Source organism: Schistocerca piceifrons, chromosome X (assembly GCF_021461385.2).
Source record: "Schistocerca piceifrons isolate TAMUIC-IGC-003096 chromosome X, iqSchPice1.1, whole genome shotgun sequence".
NCBI lineage: Eukaryota > Metazoa > Arthropoda > Insecta > Orthoptera > Acrididae > Schistocerca > Schistocerca piceifrons.
Genome location: NC_060149.1, coordinates 323543453 through 323564521, shown reverse-complemented (window position 1 = coordinate 323564521; position 21069 = coordinate 323543453). Strand labels below are relative to the sequence as shown.

At 52.4% G+C, this 21069-nt stretch overlaps 1 protein-coding gene across 1 annotated transcript in view; it reads left to right on the top strand.

The window, feature by feature from the left end:
* LOC124722092 (transmembrane protein 177) overlaps positions 1–20615 on the top strand; it is a 49886-nt gene extending 29271 nt beyond the window's left edge. Inside the window, exon 3 of the mRNA XM_047247291.1 lies at positions 19918–20615. Coding sequence (XP_047103247.1) covers positions 19918–20487 — 570 coding nt within the window. The 3' untranslated portion in view covers positions 20488–20615. The remainder of the gene's footprint in view (positions 1–19917) is intronic.
* Positions 20616–21069: the final 454 nt, after the last annotated feature.

Genomic DNA, 21069 nt, shown 5'->3' with positions numbered 1-21069 from the left:
AGGTCAAGCGCTCAGAGAGCTGACGTAACATGCTGTTGCATACTCTATGTCGACAGATTCTAGATGTACCCTTGTCCGTTTTTAAGCTACGCTACAGATCACTTTATTTGTGAAAATAAATTGTACAATCTCCCACAAATTTAACATATTCACAAGTACCTTTACCTTTAATCCATACAAATAGAGTTTCATTAACCGATAACTTACGTCTACTACGTGTATACAAGGAGAAGGGTGAGGGTGACATATATGTTGATTTGCCAAAGTCTTTATTTGCATTTTCCACAACATGGTATGTGCGGTAAGCTATGACGTCACGATCGACGAAGCTTTCCAGTCCTGATACATTTGGTAGGCCTGTACCACCGCGTACAATAGCGACTGTTAACCATCCGTTGCCATGGGTAAAGGAATCATTAATGTCGATGCTGAAGTTCAGTCTGCAATCACAGAAGACTGCGGGTCCATCCAATAGAGAATGTGCTGTGACAGATTTGATAGTATTCTTTTTCTTGTCAGCAGCTGATGTTGTCATTTCGACGTCTTCAATTGTTTTATATATGGTCTGTCTTGACAGCGCGACCTCACTGCTCTCTACTGTGATCACCATCTCTCCTCCATGTCCTCTTCCCCATGTTCTCTCCCGACCTCCTCCCCCCCCCCCCCCCTCGCCCTCCGTGTTGGTTAGTCCCTCAGCCAAGGATTTGGATGGATCTCTTCTGGAGTCCGAAAGCCTCTGCCGCTCCAAAGGTGTTTCATTGTTTGTTCCAAATACTCTTATGGGTTATGGCTCTAAATCTACCAATCATGTGGGGTATGCCTTCACATCTTCTGTTTGCACAGAACACCATCTCTTGCCTGCCACGTATGGGTTGTTTACTGCAGAATTGATGGCCATCTGTCAGGTCCTCTGCTTCCATAAACAGTCCTCACTCAGCTGAGTTTTGTTATGTATGGATTCAGTGAGTGGCCTTCAGACTATCGCTTAGTTTCTCCTTGGTCTCTGCCATACATGACCACCTTGCTGATCTTGGTAATGCTGCTTGTTTGGTTGATTTCCTTCGGATTCGTGACCACGTAGGTATCCCAGGTAATGAAATTGTAGAGTGTCTGGCTGGGGGAGGGAAGCACTTACCCTCTGTTCTCCATGAACACTCCGGGGGCAGATTTGCGGCTTTACACCAAATCCCCTTTTTGCTCTGTCTTCGGTCAACTCCTGGGAGGCTACCCCCCCTCGTCTAACAAATTTTGCGCCGTCAAGGAGACTCCCACATACATTTTTCTCTCTGGCTCTCCTGGCAGAAATATACCAGCCTCTGCCATCTTCATATTGACCACACTAGATTGACCCACAGTTTTCTAGTCCACAATGAGTTGCACTCCCCAGCCCTTTCTCTTTTTAGTTGCAGGGCTACCCTCATTGTGATCCATAATTTGCTGAACTGCTCCTGCTTTTTGACCCTTCACACTAAATATGCTCTCCCACCTTTCTTGTCGTGAGTGTTAGTGAACAACCCTCACATGGTTACATCTGCCCTCAGTCTTCTTCATGAAAGAAGTTTTCCCTCTCAGGTATAAGTCCTTGAATTTTTCTCTAGAATTTGAATACCTCAGTTAGCGTTGGCTATGGAGGCCTTGACCTTGGCTCCACACCAGCTAGGTTCTCCTCACCTTTTCCCTACATTTTGTTTTCTGTGTTGTTTCCCTTTTCATGTGTCATCTTCCCCTGGTGTTGCCTGATTGTCTTATGATAATGGTATGGTGTGGGTGTCATGACAGGCCAGTGGTAGTGCTGGTGCCCCACCATGCATAGCGTTTCAGGGGCACCTATGCTCTCCATTTCCACCCACCCACCTCCTGTTATTTCCTCTTCCTTCTGCCTTGATGTCCCTTTTCCCTCTCTGTTTGCATGTTATCACCTCCCCTTGACTGAACTGTGCTGTTTGTGTAGTTCCTCCCTTGATTTCTGCCAACCTAGATCATGGGACCAATGACCTCACTCTTTGGTCCCCTCCCCCAGATCAGCCAACCAACCAACAAACCAACCATCTCTTAACAGTCAAAGGTCCTGCACTGGGATATAAGGATTTGGGTATGAAGGAATTTGTTCTGTAGGATTGAAGGTAGAAAAAGATAGTCTGGAAGGTATGAAACTATTGAGGTGAAGGTAGGTGTTGGGGTGAATAGTGGAAGGCAGAAGGTGAGGAGTTGAGTGGGTGGCCAGGGCTGTGATATCAAGAAGAGGTAGGATGGAGAGAGGCACTGTTAGCTGCAACAGGCAGAAGATGTGCTTAGTCATTGCTGCACATTTGTGTAGATTTTGACTTGAACCCATGCTGCAGTGTTCTTATTTGGCATGTCAGTGTAAAAGTTGGCACAGAAACAGCTAAATAAAAAAATTGATGGAATTCACACATTTATTTATATGTAAAAGCCGATTTTGGAATTTCCCTATGTGCAAGACAGTGTTTTCAAGATTCTTGTGCCAATTGTAATTCAAGATCTGCATATTTTACTGTTCACGTCGCTTCTGCATAGTCTTTCATTGATTGCATCAGTGCCCATTTGCATTGTGCTGCAATAAACTCCAACTGTTATCATCAATTGTAGGCTTGAAACTTATTTGTGCTCTATTAAAATTTTCGAGAACAGTAGGCAGATCCTCATCAAATCAGTCATTCTCTAATATCATTGTATAATTATGTGAGAAATAGGTTATTTTCAAGAATTTTTGGATGTTTACAAAGCTATATTTGCTTAAATTACCGGCCCAAGTGTTTTTGGTAACTTATTTTATAGCAAATCAGCATTTGTGATTCACAGTTGCTGCCAAAAAATAGATCACCCCAAATTTCGCCTTATTTTTGAGAATTTTCGGAAGTTACTATTGCCCTTTGCATAATCTAATTAGTATTAAATTAACATTTGTGATTTAGTTACTGCAGTAGATATTATAACTAAAATATTGTGTTACATCTATTTTTCACTGAAAGAGGAGAATATGTTATTCTCAATAACTATAATTAATCTTAAAAAGTTTTAGGAAATCAGTAATTTTACCTCAGGTTTTTCTGTGCCTTAATAGAAATCTTGTTTTGCATATTTGCTTGAATTCTTATAGAGTGTCAGTATTTTTTTTAGCTCCACACATATAAAAGATGATCAGCAGGCTTAGTTTGAAGTTATTTGTTCACTGTCCTGTAGTACATTGCTGTTCTGAAACACAGAATAAGTTGGTTGACATTCATAAGCAACTGGAAATCACCCTGAGTACTGTCGAATGATTGGCAGCTGCTGCGAATAAGTGTGTTGTAAAAGCTCCTGAGAGTCATGTACCTGTGATACCGATACCAAAGGTACCTCAAGTATTATCATCTCCTGTGAATCCTGTCTTCTCTGCAGAAGGTACTGGATCTGCCATCAATCATCCACTTGACTGCAAGTGGCATTTAAGTAGAAGATCTAGTCATCCTCTACGATGTGGGTAGGGACCAGGAAGGACTCGGAGTGTTACGCTGATCCCCCTAATCAACAAGTTTGAAGTGCTGTCTTACATTGTACATGTAACTGAGCCAGTGGAACTCACTTCATCTGTTTTTGGGAAACCTGTTTTGTACAGTGTCAAGAGGTGGAAAACACAGAAGGCTGGATGTCTGTTAATCACCTGCAGTTCAAACATAGAGCAAATGATGGTACCCCTTAGGGAAATGCCAACAAGGGAGAGGGAAGGACACCAGGAGCACTTGGTGTGTATGCCAGGAGGCCTCATTCAACAAATTCAAGAGGCTATTCCAACAGCCATAAAGGGAACAGGATGCAAGCAACTGCAGATTATGGTGCATATTGGAACAAATGATGCCTGTTATCTGCACTTCAAGGTCATACTTTTATCATTTCAGCAACTGGCAGAGAAGGTTGAGAAGACCAGACTTGTGCAAGGAGTTTAATCAAAGCTCGCAATTTACAGCATTGTCCCCAGAACTGATCGTGGCCCCTTGGTCCTGAGCCAAGTGGTTGGGCTGAACCAGAGACTTTGAAAGTTCTTTGACAAGCTGTGCTGTGACTTCTTGGACCTGGGCCATAGGGCTGAGAACTGTAGGGTGCCTCTGAGTGGGTCAGGTGTGCACTACTCATCAGAGGCTACTACCCAGGTAGCTGACTGCATCTTGGGGCACACAAAAGTTCTTTAGATTAGGCGACTCTCCATCCAATCCAGATAATGATAGCTGTAGGAAATGCAGAAGTATCAGTGTAAGATCGAAACAAGTGCCTCCCACAGGTGAGAGTATTAAAATCTTAGAGGTTAACTGCCACACCATTCACAACAAAGTGCCAGAGTTCGAAGCACTCCTGAAGAGCAGTGAAGCTCGCATAACACTAGGTACTGGAAGCTGGTTGAAACTTGAAATTGACAGCAGTTAGATTTTTGGAGAAAATGTAAGTGCATATTGAAAGGATAGATAATGGAAAATGGAGGCAGTGTATTTGTGGCAGTAGACAAGAAACTCGAAATCCATGAAGGTAGGAACTGAAGCTGCATGTAGAATTGCTTGATACCAGTTTTGCTGTGGATATCCTTGTAGACGTCAGGTGTATTTGTTGCCATTAAATCCAATAAATTTCCATCATGAGTGGGGTTCTGAACTATCTGTTCTAGGTAGTTTTCAGAGAAAGCATTGAGAAATGACACTACTGATTTTTTTAATCTAGTTTAGATTAAAAATGTGTGTGTGTGTGTGTGTGTGTGTGTGTGTGTGTGTGTGTGTGTGTGTGTGTATATATATATAATAGAGGGAAACATTCCACGTAGGAAAAATATATCTAAAAACAAAGATGATGTGACTTACCAAATGAAAGTGCTGGCAGGTCGACAGACACACAAACATACACACAAAATTCAAGCTTTCGCAACAAACTGTTGCCTCATCAGGAAAGAGGGAAGGAGAGGGAAAGACGAAAGGATGTGGGTTTTAAGGGAGAGGGTAAGGAGTCATTCCAATCCCGGGAGCGGAAAGACTTACCTTAGGGGGAAAAAAGATAATTTTCGATTATTCCCTTTTGAGAGAGCGATTGAAGTTGAGTAGTCATGATTTCTTCTTCTTTCTTCATTCTTCCCAAATTCTCTTCATACGTTCACTGTGTTCACTCTTGCATTCTTCCAGCCATCTTTTTCCCGTTCTGTTCTCCGTATGTTCTTGTTTGTGTGTGTTTCTTTATGATGTTTCTAAACTGTTCTTTATTGTTTATGTTGTCTTGTGTGATCCCCAGTTCTTTAGTGTCTTCTTCTGCTTCAGTGATCCACTTTGTCTTGTTTTTGCTCTTGTTTACTGTCACAAAGATTTGTCTTGTGAACCTGCTTTTATTCATCCTGCTGATATGTCCACAAAATTTCATCCTTCTCCTTCTAATGGTGTCTATTATTGTTTCTATGTCTTTGTAAATGTCTGTAGTTGGCCTCTTCATCCAAATTCCTTCCCAAAACACTGGTCCATATATTTTCCTCAGAATTTTTCTTACCTGTTTTTCAATTTCTCTGATCTTCGTATGACTACGAATCACTGAATCACTGTAGTTTCTGCAGCATAAACTGCTTCTGGTAGGACTACTGTGTTGTAATGCCTTAGTTTCACATTGACCGAAATAGATTTCTTATTATAGTGAGTCCAAGTGAGCTTATATGCTTCTTGTAATCTGGAGATTCTATCTTTATTGGCTATTGAGTTCAGTCCTGATGGTTAGATTATCACTCCCATATATATGGCTGAAGTTTAAAAAAATTGTTGACCATGTGCTGGATAGGTATGTACCCAGTAGAACAGTTCATAGTGGGAAGGACCCTCCATAGTATACAGTCACTGTAAAGAAACTTCTATAGAAACAGAGACTAAAGCATAATACATGTAAAACAAAGTGTAGGACAACAGACAGAGAGATGCTAAATTAATCACATTTGGCTGTCAAGAGGGCTCTGTGTGAAGCCTTCAATAACTACTGTAGCAGAACATTGTCAGATGATATTTCACTAAACCTAAAGAAATTCTCGTTGTATGTAAAGGCTGTTAATCACACTGAAGTTACTGTCGAGTCCCTAGAGAATGAGGCAGGAACTGAAACTGAAAGTAGCAATGCAAAAGCTGAAATGCTTAACTCTGTTTTCAAATGTTCCTTTACAAAGGAAAATGCAGGAGAACCTCCCCCCCCCCCTCCCCCCTTCTCTCACCAGGGGCTTGACGACTCTTTTGTGAGCACATGCTTGGATAGCACAGCCCGCAGCCTTTGTTTGCAGCATTATTTCCATTTCGTGCTGCAAGCTTACACTTTCACTATCCCTTCCCCCTTTGTCTCTCCATCAGATGGTTTTCTTGGTGCAGACACTGGTTAGACTTGGTTTGTGATTGCGACTCTAGCTTCCATTTCTGGCATTTATTACACCTTTTCATTGATAAATACATGGTCGCCATTGTTGGATTTGACCTGGCACCCATTTTCAAAATTCTCCAAAAGTACAGATCATGCAGAGGTGGTCACCTGATGGTCCTTCCATTTAATAGGGCCATGTACCAAAAACCCAGTATGGTAGCCATCCTGTTTTGGACGGGTTGTCAAATACCTTCATGGTGGTAGCCCCCTGGCCATCCAGGGCTTGCACTGCAGGTGCCAGAGCTGAAAACTCCCCAGATATGCCAAGGTGTATGTGCCTATCGTGACTGGGGCATGGGGACTCCAAGCAGTGGGTTACTGGCCGGGTTGCTGTTGCCGAGTCTGGGTGATACCCATTGAGAGGCCCTGTTCAGAGTGGGTGGCATTGTGGCAGATGAGCTGCAGATGAAGTTATCTCCCAATGGTGGCCATACGGGCTCAGCTGTCTCTATCAAAATGCAGTCCTCTTTTAATAGAGAGAGATATGACCCTAAAATGTTTCCTTCTCCGGCTGCACCATGGGAGGAATGTAGGGTTGAGTGGCAACTGGCGAAATATTCCCCCCAATACTTAGTTTACATGAGGGCTGATGGGCATTCCTTCTAGGCCACAAAGCCTTTACTCTTTGTAAAAACCATAGAGGACAAGTTTGAGGAAGTTGCAGTGATCTCCAAAATGAAGAGTGGGTCAATTTTGATCAAAACAGCGTCCTATGCCCAGTCTTGGGCACTGCTCACTTCTAACAAGCTGGGTGATGTACCATTGACTGCTATTCCCCATAACAGCCTAAATATGGTTCAGGGCTTCATTTTCCACTGAGACCTACTCTTACAATCCAATGATCAGCTACGCGCCAACTTGGAGCGATGGGGTGTACATAGGGGCCAAAGGACAATAGGGTCACTATCAGTGCCTTCATCTTGAAACCGTATTGCTCCCCCACCCCCTTACATGTGGTGCTTAAACTGTTTGAAATTGGGGCACATGTATTTGTGCTGCAGTATTAGGGCTATCTGGAGAGATTGTGGACAAGTGCTGCGTGCGAACGCTCAGTCTGCCACTCCTCCCATCTGTGTCAGCTGTGGAAAATACCATTCTCTGTGCTCACAGATTGCGCTGTTTACCAGAGAGAGAAGGAAATACAAGACTAACTAACTTATCAAGAGGCCAAGAAGTAGTATGGGCAGTTGCACCCAGCATGTACAATGATGTCATGTGCTATAGCTATGACAACCTCGCCCCTTTTGGTGACACTGCTCCCACCTGTTACACCACCTACAGGAGGCTGTCAGGGCCACTCAACCACGTCTTTGGGATTGATGGCTTCCCACGCACCAGGGACATTGTTCCCTACCTCTCAGCTAGAGACAAATCAGCTTCCTCCAGCTTCTCTTGCCAGGAAGGGATCCTTCAGGACACTTCCTTCCAAGCTTTCCACAGGTGTCCAAGGAGCTACTAGTCAGTGGCCGAAGTAGCCACAGGCTGCTGGTCGCAGGGCTTCGCAATGATCATCTTTACCTGAAACTGATTCAAAGAAGCCCTCGCCATCATTGAAAACATGTAAGAAGGGGAAAGACAAGAAAAATCCTCCAAGAAGGTCATCACGGTGGCCACCACACCATCTGATCCCACCTGTTCCACTCCTGTGGCCATGGCAGATTCTGGCAGCCCCTGAGGCCCCAGTTCACACCACACAATGGAACCTGAAACCTATGTATATAAATGTGAAACCCCTGAACCATTTGCAGCAGGTGACCATAGGGCATAGCCTGCCTCCTTGGTCCCTTCATGACCTCACAATACATTGGAAACATTATTCTTCTGTGGAACTGTAGTAGTTTTTCCACCACCTGCCTGAGCTACATCATCTTTCGAACACTTCCTCTGCCTTGTGCATGGTCCTTCGTGAGGCTTGGTTTCAAGCAACGCAGATCCTTGCCCTTTGTGGATAGCAGGGATATTATAAGAATCGTGCTACCTATGAAAGGGTGTCGGGCAGAGTTGGCACAAATATATATATATATACACACACACACACACACACACACACACACACACACTCTCTTTCACTTCTCTCTCTGGTAATATATATAAATGACCTAGTAGATAGTGTCGGAAGTTCCATGCGGCTTTTCGCGGATGATGCTGTAGTATACAGAGAAGTTGCAGCATTAGAAAATTGTAGCGAAATGCAGGAAGATTTGCAGCAGATAGGCACTTGGTGCAGGGAGTGGCAACTGACTCTTAACATAGACAAATGTAATGTATTGCGAATACATAGAAAGAAGGATCCTTTATTGTATGATTATATGATAGCGGAACAAACACTGGTAGCAGTTACTTCTGTAAAATATTTGCGAGTATGCGTGCGGAATGATTTGAAGTGGAATGATCATATAAAATTAATTGTTGGTAAGGCGGGTACCAGGTTGAGATTCATTGGGAGAGTCCTTAGAAAATGTAGTCCATCAACAAAGGAGGTGGCTTACAAAACACTCGTTCGACCTATACTTGAGTACTGCTCACCAGTGTGGGATCCGTACCAGATCGGGTTGAAGGAGGAGATAGAGAAGATCCAAAGAAGAGCGGTGCGTTTCATCACAGGGTTATTTGGTAACCGTGATAGCGTTACGGAGATGTTTAACAAACTCAATTTGCAGACTCTGCAAGAGAGGCGCTCTGCATCGCGGTGTAGCTTGCTCGCCACGTTTTGAGAGGGTGCGTTTCTGGATGAGGTATCAAATATATTGCTTCCCCCTACTTATACCTCTCGAGGAGATCACGAATGTAAAATTAGAGAGATTAGAGCGCGCACGGAGGCTTTCAGACAGTCGTTCTTCCCGCGAACCATACGCGACTGGAACAGGAAAGGGAGGTAATGACAGTGGCACGTAAAGTGTCCTCTGCCACACACCGTTGGGTGGCTTGCGGAGTATAAATGTAGATGTAGATGTAGATGTTCTGGACACACTATATAGCGAATTTGTCTCTCTTAATACACCTTTGGAGGCTGTGGCTGTTTGGTTAAGGGCATTTCAGGATATTAACATCTGCAATGTTTACCTCCCTCCTGATGGTGAAGTGCCAGAGAACATACTGTTTGTGTTGGTTTGTCATCTACCCCCACCTTTCCTAAACTTGGCCGATTTCAATGCCCATAACCCTTTGTGGGGTGCAACCAGGAACACTTGCCACAGTCAAAACCTCGAGAACTTATTGGCACAACTTGACCTTTGCCTTTTGAATACTGATACCCCCCCATACACTTCACTGTGGTGTACAGAACTTTCTCAGCCACTGACCTTTCCATTTGCAGCTCTTGTCTTCTACAATCCAGCCACTGGAAAGTCCACGATGACCTGTGTGGTAGTGATTACTTCCCAATATTTTTATCCCTCCCTGAACGTCACTCCCCTCGACACCTGTTCACCAGTTCAGATGGGCTCTCAGTAGAGCTGGCTGGGGTGTTTTCTCTGCTGCTGTCGCCCTTGGCTCCTTCCACATGGAAATATCAATGAGGCAGTCTAGAATACAACTGCAGCCATTCTTTTAGCAGTTGATTTAGCAATCACCTACTCCTCGGGCCCACCCCGATGGAATACAGTACCTTAGTGGTCATCAGAAATCGCAGAGGCTGTTAGAGATAGTAGGTGGGCTCTCTGGTCCCACAAGCGGCACCCATCGATGGAGCACCTCATTGCCTTTAAGTGGCTCCATGCCCGGGTTCACCACCTATACATTTCAACCATTGGACCACGTACCTCTCCATTGCAGGTCTGTGCTAAGATCAGATGTCTCTACAGATAGCAGACACCTGCAGGTGTGCCTGGTATTAGCTGGAATGGCACTGTCTTCACTGACCCAGATGCCACCACAGAACATTTCGCTCTGCGTTATGCTCGAGCGTCATTGCCTGAGAATTATCAACCTCCCTTTCGTGTTCTAAAACAGCAAATGGAATGAAAGCAATTGTCTTTCTACATGCCATGTGGAGTCATATAATGTTCCATTCAGCGAGTGCCCTGATAAGCTCTAGGACCGGACTGCATCCACAACAAAATGATCAAGCACCTACTGGTGTATTGTCAGCATCATATCCTTGCCATCTTTAACTGCATCTGGACTGAGGGGCAGTTGCCATCACAATGGTGAGAAAACATCATTGTCCCAGTCTCAAACTTGGTAAACACCCTCAAGAGATGGAGAGTTCACCCAGTAGGTCTCACCAATGTCCTCTGTAAGTGCATGGTGAGTCAGTGGCTGCATTGCCTCCTTCACCCTTGAGGTCTTTCGACTCCATCCCAGGGTGGTATTTGCCAAGGCATTCCACTACTGGTAACCTGGTTTACCTAGAGTTTGACATCTGAACAGCTTTTGCCCGACATCAACACCTTGGTGACACCACATCCTTGCTGCCTTACTTAAGTAGGGTCTTCGGGGTCTGCTCCTGATTTTTATCCAGAACTTCCTGTAGCATTGTATGTTTCAGGTTCGAGTTGGTGCTTCCCACAGTACCCCCCATATCCAAGAGAATAGGTTCCCACAGGACGCTGTACTGAGTGTGCCTCTCTTTCTAGTAGCTATCAATGATCTAGAAGCAGCTGTGGGGTCCTCACTATCACCATCCTTGTATGCTGATGAGTTTTTGCCTCTACTATTGCTCCTCTAATGGGGATGTTGCTGGAAGTCAATTGCAAGGCACCATACAAAATGCGCGGGGATGGGTCCTCACCCATGGCTTTCAGTTTCCAGCTGCCAAGACTTGCGTCATGCACTACTGTTGACATTGTATCACTCATCCATAACCAGAACTTTACCTTAACAACCAGTTACTCAATGTGGTGGAGGCTTATCATCTATTATGACTGGTCTTCAATTCTCGGTTGACGTTTACCAGCGTAAGCGAAAGTGCTGCCTGTACCTTAATACACGTTGCTGCCTGAGTAACACCAGTTGAGGTGCAGATCACACTACCCTTCTGCAGCTCTACAATATCCTGCATTGATTATGGGAGTCTCCATGTGATTTGGCATTATCCTCAGCATTGCAGGTTCTGGAACTAATGCACCACTGCGAGGTTTGACTTGCAACAGGAGCCTTTCGAACTAGCCCTGTGAACAGCATACTCATAGAGGTTCGGATCCCTCCATTGAGGATCAGGTGCCAACAACAGCTTGTCAATTATGCTACCCACATTTGCAGCTCCTATCTTTTCTTTTCAAACACAAAAATCCATCTCCCATAATGGTGGCCCAGATCAGGGATAACAATCACAGTCCATGTCTGGTACATCCTCTTCGAACTCCAGTTGTTTCCTCTTCCACCTCTCGTTTGGGCCCACTGATGTACACCTCCACGGTGTATCCCTTGGCAATAACTTCGTCGTCACCTGTCACAGGCTCTGAAAGATTCGGTTCTTCCTGAGGCCCTCCATCACTAATTTTTCTCCATCCTTGTCGCATCCTGGGGTTCTGAAGTAGTCTGTCCTGATGGCTCGATGGTTGCTGGTCATGTAGGCTTTGTTTATTCTCACATTGGACATACTGAACTGTGCTCCTTGCCAGATGGCTTTAGTGTTCTCACTGTGGAGCTGGTAGCAATCTCTCGTACTCTTTAGTATATTTGTTCCCACACTGGTGAGTCCTTTCTCATCCATAGCGATTCCTTGAGCAGTTTGCAAGCTCTCTACCATTGTTACCCTTGCCACCTTTTGGTCATCAGTGACCTTCATCTGGACCCCGGGCCACATTGGGATTTTGAGAAATGAACTTACTGATAGCGTGGCCAAACTGGCTACCAGTGAACTGACTCTGGAGATTGATATTCCCAAAACAGACCTCCAATCAGTATTACACCATCAAGTTTTAGGAATCTGAAATATGGAATGGCTCACTCTGGTTTCACTGAAATAACTACAGGTGATAAAGGAGACTAAAAATCTGAGAGATTCTCCACGCAGACCTCTCGCAAAGACTCTACCATCCTTTGCTGGTTCCGCATCAGCCATACCTGGCTGACTCGTGGTCGTCTCCTCCATCAGGAGGAACCACCCCTCTGTTATTGTGGTTCCCATTTGACAGAGGTCCACATTTTGCTTTACTGTCCCAGCCTAGACTCCCTGCGGTGGCCTCTAAATCTCCCTGACTCACTACCCCTGGTGTTAGGAAACAGTGCCTCAGCAGCTCACTTTGTTTTACATTTTATTCGTGAAAAGGGCTTTTACCACTCTTTAACGGAGGGCCACTTAACCTTATGGTCCCATTGAGGGGCTGGTAGAATACTGTTGCCTCCTCTGCTCAGAACAGGCTGTAGCTGTCTGGGCTTGGTGGTCCAGCCCCGTCCTCACCCTACCTGCTCTTTTACTCTTCTTCTCCCTTCTCATGTGGTCTGTTAGACTTGCCCATCTTTTGTCTCTGTGTGCTTCTCTTGCCCTTTCTGCATTGCTAGTCTTTCCTAGGCAATTTCTGAGTGGAGTATGTCTGGTAAATGGCAGGTGCTGGGGGATGTATGTCTCCTTGTTGCACACTGCTTTTGGGGGCTTGTGACTGTTCACCAGGTGGGACACCTTGGGTGCCTTTCTTCCTCCGTCTCCCCCCTTTCTTCCTCCGTCTCCCCCCTTTCTTCCTCCGTCTCCCCCCTTTCTTCCTCCGTCTCCCCCCTTTCTTCCTCCGTCTCCCCCCTTTCTTCCTCCGTCTCCCCCCTTTCTTCCTCCGTCTCCCCCCTTTCTTCCTCCGTCTCCCCCCTTTCTTCCTCCGTCTCCCCCCTTTCTTCCTCCGTCTCCCCCCTTTCTTCCTCCGTCTCCCCCCTTTCTTCCTCCGTCTCCCCCCTTTCTTCCTCCGTCTCCCCCCTTTCTTCCTCCGTCTCCCCCCTCTTTGTTCCTCCGTCTCCCCCCTCTTTGTTCCTCCGTCTCCCCCCTCTTTGTTCCTCCGTCTCCCCCCTCTTTGTTCCTCCGTCTCCCCCCTCTTTGTTCCTCCGTCTCCCCCCTCTTTGTTCCTCCGTCTCCCCCCTCTTTGTTCCTCCGTCTCCCCCCTCTTTGTTCCTCCGTCTCCCCCCTCTTTGTTCCTCCGTCTCCCCCCTCTTTGTTCCTCCGTCTGCCCCCTCTTTGTTCCTCCGTCTCCCCCCTCTTTGTTCCTCCGTCTCCCCCCTCTTTGTTCCTCCGTCTCCCCCCTCTTTGTTCCTCCGTCTCCCCCCTCTTTGTTCCTCCGTCTCCCCCCTCTTTGTTCCTCAGTCTCCCCCCTCTTTGTTCCTCCGTCTCCCCCCTCTTTGTTCCTCCGTCTCCCCCCCCTTTGTTCCTCCGTCTCCCCCCCCTTTGTTCCTCCGTCTCCCCCCCCTTTGTTCCTCCGTCTCCCCCCCCCTTTGTTCCTCCGTCTCCCCCCCTTTGTTCCTCCGTCTCCCCCCCTTTGTTCCTCCGTCTCCCCCCCCTTTGTTCCTCCGTCTCCCCCCCTTTGTTCCTCCGTCTCCCCCCCCTTTGTTCCTCCGTCTCCCCCCCTTTGTTCCTCCGTCTCCCCCCCCTTTGTTCCTCCGTCTCCCCCCCCCTTTGTTCCTCCGTCTCCCCCCCCCTTTGTTCCTCCGTCTCCCCCCCCTTTGTTCCTCCGTCTCCCCCCCCTTTGTTCCTCCGTCTCCCCCCCCTTTGTTCCTCCGTCTCCCCCCTTTGTTCCTCCGTCTCCCCCCCTTTGTTCCTCCGTGTCTCCCCCCCTTTGTTCCTCCGTCTCCCCCCCCCTTTGTTCCTCCGTCTCCCCCCCCTTTGTTCCTCCGTCTCCCCCCCCTTTGTTCCTCCGTCTCCCCCCCCCCCTTTGTTCCTCCGTCTCCCCCCCCTTTGTTCCTCCGTCTCCCCCCCTTTGTTCCTCCGTCTCCCCCCCCTTTGTTCCTCCGTCTCCCCCCCTTTGTTCCTCCGTCTCCCCCCCCCTTTGTTCCTCCGTCTCCCCCCCCTTTGTTCCTCCGTCTCCCCCCCTTTGTTCCTCCGTCTCCCCCCCCTTTGTTCCTCCGTCTCCCCCCCTTTGTTCCTCCGTCTCCCCCCCTTTGTTCCTCCGTCTCCCCCCCTTTGTTCCTCCGTCTCCCCCCCCTTTGTTCCTCCGTCTCCCCCCCCCTTTGTTCCTCCGTCTCCCCCCCCTTTGTTCCTCCGTCTCCCCCCCCTTTGTTCCTCCGTCTCCCCCCCCCTTTGTTCCTCCGTCTCCCCCCTTTGTTCCTCCGTCTCCCCCCTTTGTTCCTCCGTCTCCCCCCCTTTGTTCCTCCGTCTCCCCCCCTTTGTTCCTCCGTCTCCCCCCCCTTTGTTCCTCCGTCTCCCCCCCCCCTTTGTTCCTCCGTCTCCCCCCCTTTGTTCCTCCGTCTCCCCCCCCTTTGTTCCTCCGTCTCCCCCCCCTTTGTTCCTCCGTCTCCCCCCCCCTTTGTTCCTCCGTCTCCCCCCCCCCTTTGTTCCTCCGTCTCCCCCCCCCTTTGTTCCTCCGTCTCCCCCCCCTTTGTTCCTCCGTCTCCCCCCCCTTTGTTCCTCCGTCTCCCCCCCCTTTGTTCCTCCGTCTCCCCCCCTTTGTTCCTCCGTCTCCCCCCCTTTGTTCCTCCGTCTCCCCCCCCTTTGTTCCTCCGTCTCCCCCCCCTTTGTTCCTCCGTCTCCCCCCCTTTGTTCCTCCGTCTCCCCCCCTTTGTTCCTCCGTCTCCCCCCCCCTTTGTTCCTCCGTCTCCCCCCCTTTGTTCCTCCGTCTCCCCCCCTTTGTTCCTCCGTCTCCCCCCCCTTTGTTCCTCCGTCTCCCCCCCCTTTGTTCCTCCGTCTCCCCCCCTTTGTTCCTCCGTCTCCCCCCCTTTGTTCCTCCGTCTCCCCCCCCTTTGTTCCTCCGTCTCCCCCCCCTTTGTTCCTCCGTCTCCCCCCCCTTTGTTCCTCCGTCTCCCCCCCTTTGTTCCTCCGTCTCCCCCCCCTTTGTTCCTCCGTCTCCCCCCCCTTTGTTCCCCCGTCTCCCCCCCTTTGTTCCCCCGTCTCCCCCCCTTTGTTCCCCCGTCTCCCCCCCTTTGTTCCCCCGTCTCCCCCCCTTTGTTCCCCCCCCTTTGTTCCCCCGTCTCCCCCCCCCTTTGTCCCCCGTCTCCCCCCCCTTTGTCCCCCGTCGCCGCCCCCCTTTGTTCCCCCGTCGCCGCCCCCCTTTGTTCCCCCGTCGCCGCCCCCCTTTGTTCCCCCGTCGCCGCCCCCCTTTGTTCCCCCGTCGCCGCCCCCCTTTGTTCCCCCGTCGCCGCCCCCCTTTGTTCCCCCGTCGCCGCCCCCCTTTGTTCCCCCGTCGCCGCCCCCCTTTGTTCCCCCGTCGCCGCCCCCCTTTGTTCCCCCGTCGCCGCCCCCCTTTGTTCCCCCGTCGCCGCCCCCCTTTGTTCCCCCGTCGCCGCCCCCCTTTGTTCCCCCGTCGCCGCCCCCCTTTGTTCCCCCGTCGCCGCCCCCCTTTGTTCCCCCGTCGCCGCCCCCCTTTGTTCCCCCGTCGCCGCCCCCCTTTGTTCCCCCGTCGCCGCCCCCCTTTGTTCCCCCGTCGCCGCCCCCCTTTGTTCCCCCGTCGCCGCCCCCCTTTGTTCCCCCGTCGCCGCCCCCCTTTGTTCCCCCGTCGCCGCCCCCCTTTGTTCCCCCGTCGCCGCCCCCCTTTGTTCCCCCGTCGCCGCCCCCCTTTGTTCCCCCCCCGTCGCCGCCCCCCTTTGTTCCCCCCCGTCGCCGCCCCCCTTTGTTCCCCCCCCGTCGCCGCCCCCCTTTGTTCCCCCCCGTCGCCGCCCCCCTTTGTTCCCCCCGTCGCCGCCCCCCTTTGTTCCCCCCCCGTCGCCGCCCCCCTTTGTTCCCCCCCCGTCGCCGCCCCCCTTTGTTCCCCCCCCGTCGCCGCCCCCCTTTGTTCCCCCCCCGTCGCCGCCCCCCTTTGTTCCCCCCCGTCGCCGCCCCCCTTTGTTCCCCCCCGTCGCCGCCCCCCTTTGTTCCCCCCCCGTCGCCGCCCCCCTTTGTTCCCCCCCGTCGCCGCCCCCCTTTGTTCCCCCCCGTCGCCGCCCCCCTTTGTTCCCCCCCGTCGCCGCCCCCCTTTGTTCCCCCCCCGTCGCCGCCCCCCTTTGTTCCCCCCCCCGTCGCCGCCCCCCTTTGTTCCCCCCCCGTCGCCGCCCCCCTTTGTTCCCCCCCCGTCGCCGCCCCCCTTTGTTCCCCCCCCGTCGCCGCCCCCCTTTGTTCCCCCCCGTCGCCGCCCCCCTTTGTTCCCCCCCCGCCGCCGCCCCCCTTTGTTCCCCCCCCGTCGCCGCCCCCCTTTGTTCCCCCCCCGTCGCCGCCCCCCTTTGTTCCCCCCCCGTCGCCGCCCCCCTTTGTTCCCCCCCCGTCGCCGCCCCCCTTTGTTCCCCCCCGTCGCCGCCCCCTTTGTTCCCCCCCGTCGCCGCCCCCCTTTGTTCCCCCCCCGTCGCCGCCCCCCCTTGTTCCCCCCCCGTCGCCGCCCCCCTTTGTTCCCCCCCCGTCGCCGCCCCCCTTTGTTCCCCCCCGTCGCCGCCCCCCTTTGTTCCCCCCCGTCGCCGCCCCCCTTTGTTCCCCCCCCGTCGCCGCCCCCCTTTGTTCCCCCCCCGTCGCCGCCCCCCTTTGTTCCCCCCCCCGTCGCCGCCCCCCTTTGTTCCCCCCCCCCGTCGCCGCCCCCCTTTGTTCCCCCCCCCCGTCGCCGCCCCCCTTTGTTCCCCCCCCGTCGCCGCCCCCCTTTGTTCCCCCCCCGTCGCCGCCCCCCTTTGTTCCCCCCCCGTCGCCGCCCCCCTTTGTTCCCCCCCCCCCGTCGCCGCCCCCCTTTGTTCCCCCCCCGTCGCCGCCCCCCTTTGTTCCCCCCCCGTCGCCGCCCCCCTTTGTTCCCCCCCCGTCGCCGCCCCCCTTTGTTCCCCCCCCCGTCGCCGCCCCCCTTTGTTCCCCCCCCCCCGTCGCCGCCCCCCTTTGTTCCCCCCCCGTCGCCGCCCCCCTTTGTTCCCCCCCCCGTCGCCGCCCCCCTTTGTTCCCCCCCCGTCGCCGCCCCCCTTTGTTCCCCCCCCGTCGCCGCCCCCCTTTGTTCCCCCCCCGTCGCCGCCCCCCTTTGTTCCCCCCCCGTCGCCGCCCCCCTTTGTTCTTCCCCCGTCGCCGCCCCCCTTTGTTCTTCCCCCGTCGCCGCCCCCCTTTGTTCTTCCCCCGTCGCCGCCCCCCTTTGTTCCCCCCCCCCGTCGCCGCCCCCCTTTGTTCTTCCCCCGTCGCCGCCCCCCTTTGTTCCCCCCCCCGTCGCCGCCCCCCTTTGTTCCCCCCCCCGTCGCCGCCCCCCTTTGTTCCCCCCCCCGTCGCCGCCCCCCTTTGTTCCCCCCCCCGTCGCCGCCCCCCTTTGTACCCCCCCCCGTCGCCGCCCCCCTTTGTACCCCCCCCGTCGCCGCCCCCCTTTGTTCCCCCCCCGTCGCCGCCCCCCTTTGTTCCCCCCCCGTCGCCGCCCCCCTTTGTTCCCCCCCCCGTCGCCGCCCCTCTTTGTTCCCCCCCCGTCGCCGCCCCCCTTTGTTCCCCCCGTCGCCGCCCCCCTTTGTTCCCCCCCCGTCGCCGCCCCCCTTTGTTCCCCCCCGTCGCCGCCCCCTTTGTCCCCCCCCGTCGCCGCCCCCCTTTGTCCCCCCCCTTCGCCGCCCCCCTCTGTTCCCCCCCCCGTCGCCGCCCCCCTCTGTTCCCCCCCCGTCGCCGCCCCCCTCTGTTCCCCCCCCGTCGCCGCCCCCCTCTGTTCCCCCCCCGGTCGCCGCCCCCCTCTGTTCCCCCCCCGGTCGCCGCCCCCCTCTGTTCCCCCCCCGTCGCCGCCCCCCTCTGTTCCCCCCCCGTCGCCGCCCCCCTCTGTTCCCCCCCCCTCTGTTCCCCCCCCCCCCGTCGCCGCCCCCCTCTGTTCCCCCCCGTCGCCGCCCCCCTCTGTTCCCCCCCCCGTCGCCGCCCCCCTCTGTTCCCCCCCCCCCGTCGCCGCCCCCCTCTGTTCCCCCCCCCCCGTCGCCGCCCCCCTCTGTTCCCCCCCCGTCGCCGCCCCCCTCTGTTCCCCCCCCCGTCGCCGCCCCCCTCTGTTCCCCCCCCCGTCGCCGCCCCCCTCTGTTCCCCCCCGTCGTTCCCCCCGTCGCCGCCCCCCTCTGTTCCCCCCCCCGTCGCCGCCCCCCTTTGTTCCCCCCCCCGTCGCCGCCCCCCTTTGTTCCCCCCCCGTCGCCGCCCCCCTTTGTTCCCCCCCCGTCGCCGCCCCCCTTTGTTCCCCCCCGTCTCCGCCCCCCTTTGTTCCCCCCCGTCTCCGCCCCCCTTTGTCCCCCCCCCGTCGCCGCCCCCCTTTGTTCCCCCCCCCGTCGCCGCCCCCCTTTGTTCCCCCCCCCGTCGCCGCCCCCCTTTGTTCCCCCCCCCGTCGCCGCCCCCCTTTGTTCCCCCCCCCGTCGCCGCCCCCCTTTGTTCCCCCCCCCGTCGCCGCCCCCCTTTGTTCCCCCCCCGTCGCCGCCCCCCTTTGTTCCCCCCCCGTCGCCGCCCCCCTTTGTTCCCCCCCCGTCGCCGCCCCCCTTTGTTCCCCCCCCCCCCGTCGCCGCCCCCCTTTGTTCCCCCCCCGCCTCGGCCCCCCTTTGTTCCCCCCCCGCCTCGGCCCCCCTTTGTTCCCCCCCCGCCTCGGCCCCCCTTTGTTCCCCCCCCGCCTCGGCCCCCCTTTGTTCCCCCCCCGCCTCGGCCCCCCTTTGTTCCCCCCCCGCCTCGGCCCCCCTTTGTTCCCCCCCCCGCCTCGGCCCCCCTTTGTTCCCCCCCCGCCTCGGCCCCCCTTTGTTCCCCCCCCGCCTCGGCCCCCCTTTCTCCCCCCCCCCGCCTCGGCCCCCCTTTCTCCCCCCCCCCGCCTCGGCCCCCCTTTATTCGTCCGCCTCCCCCCCCCCCCGCCCCTTCTCCATTTTGTTCCTTATCTCACATTCGTAGACCGTGGTGGTGGTGGTGGTGGTGGTGGTGGTGGTGGTGGTAGGGGGCCCGATGGCTGCAAGAGGAATGGCAGCAGTCACCACTGAGGAGAACTGCAGAATATTTGTCAGAAATCTGCAGTATGAAACTGTCTTGCTTGAGGTTCAACAGTGCTTGTCCAACAGTTATCTACTATACTCCTAGAGGTGGCAACCATACTTAGTGTGGGGAAAATAAGGTGTCACTAACAACGCTTGGTATATTTCTCCACTTCCCCAATCTCTCCAGGCCGATGTTACATTCCAACAGAATACATGAAGATGTAAAACAGCTAACCCTTCTCCCTAAGAGTAGAGAATGAAACAGGCAAAATAAAACTGAAAGAACTTTTCTGTGAAACTATTCACTCTAATAAGTATGAAATGTCAGCAAATATTGCATCATTCAGTCGCTTACCATAGGCACAAATTACCAGGGCATATAATATTGAATTTTAAACATCTGCCATTTTAAAGTGCCAATATATAACTATTACATGCCTTTTTTTAATGATGTCATAAATTTCATGAATTAATTTATATGCACTTGCTTCGTAACAGTAGTTTCTTACCATGTAATCTATTTCTTACAATTTTCAGGTGTCTGGGGAGCCCGTAGCCTGGAGTACTAAAGAAGGACAACAGTTTTTAGATTCTCTTATACTAAGTGATGCAGCCCAAAAGTTTGCAATAGGATGTGAAGTGGCTTATGTACGCACACCATATGTGTATCTGAACACGTTGTATCCCTTTGCTGCTCTTTCCTTAGTATACACAATAGCACAAAATTTGAACAGGAAACTGCACATGGAAAAGCAGCCTCAAGCAATAAGAGGAGTGGTGTATTCTGTTTTAGCTATTTTTGGTGTTGGGCTGTGGGCTGTCCTGAAAGATGTCACAAGTACCCACTATGAAAAAAAATGTGATGAAGAGGTGAGCTCATTGAGTGAAACTTATGCAAAAGGAGGACTAGAATTTTATTCAAAAATTCTCGAGCGAAACATTGCATTGAGGAGTCTCCTCGGCGAAAAGGGGAAAAAGCTGTACAGTGTATCTGGTAACAGACAATATTTCATTCGACAGAAAAGTTTGCCATTGATTAACAGGAAGCTGTTCTTGGAAAATCAGTTGGCAGCACTACAGAAAAGAACTGAAGCAGCTGAAGTGTAGAGTGTAATACTTGTGAATTAACAATTTAAATTTGTTGTGTAAATTGAAATTTTATTCTTTGAAGTTGTCTGAAATTGTCAGTGCATTTTAACTAACTGATTCATTTGTTACCAGTCAATAAATTTTATTTAATAAAAATTTGATTGTTGAATTAAAAGGAAATTTTGTGCCTCCCATATTTCTTGAAAAACTACTTCTGTTAAAAATAGTTTAATAGTGTGCCTGTTCTTACAGCTCCCAGATGCATACATTTTTCTCAGTACACGGAGAGATGGAATGCAAACATTGACATGCATTGAGGAGAAAGTTCCATCTCAATGTAGTCATCATATTGCAGGGGGCAAATTCCTGTTCAGCCATCAGGATCTTTGTTTTCTGTGAGTTTACTAAATCCTAAGGCGAATATGAAGGTGGCTCCTTTAAGTGGAGCTAGACTGTTTATCACCCTTTTCTTGTCCAGTCAGGGCTTTTGCTCTATTTAAAGACATCAGTGACAAAATGTCAAACTCCTATGTCTCCTTCTGCTCTGCTATCCTGATTTATGTTATCCATATCTCTCGTAAATACTATGAAAATTGCTTC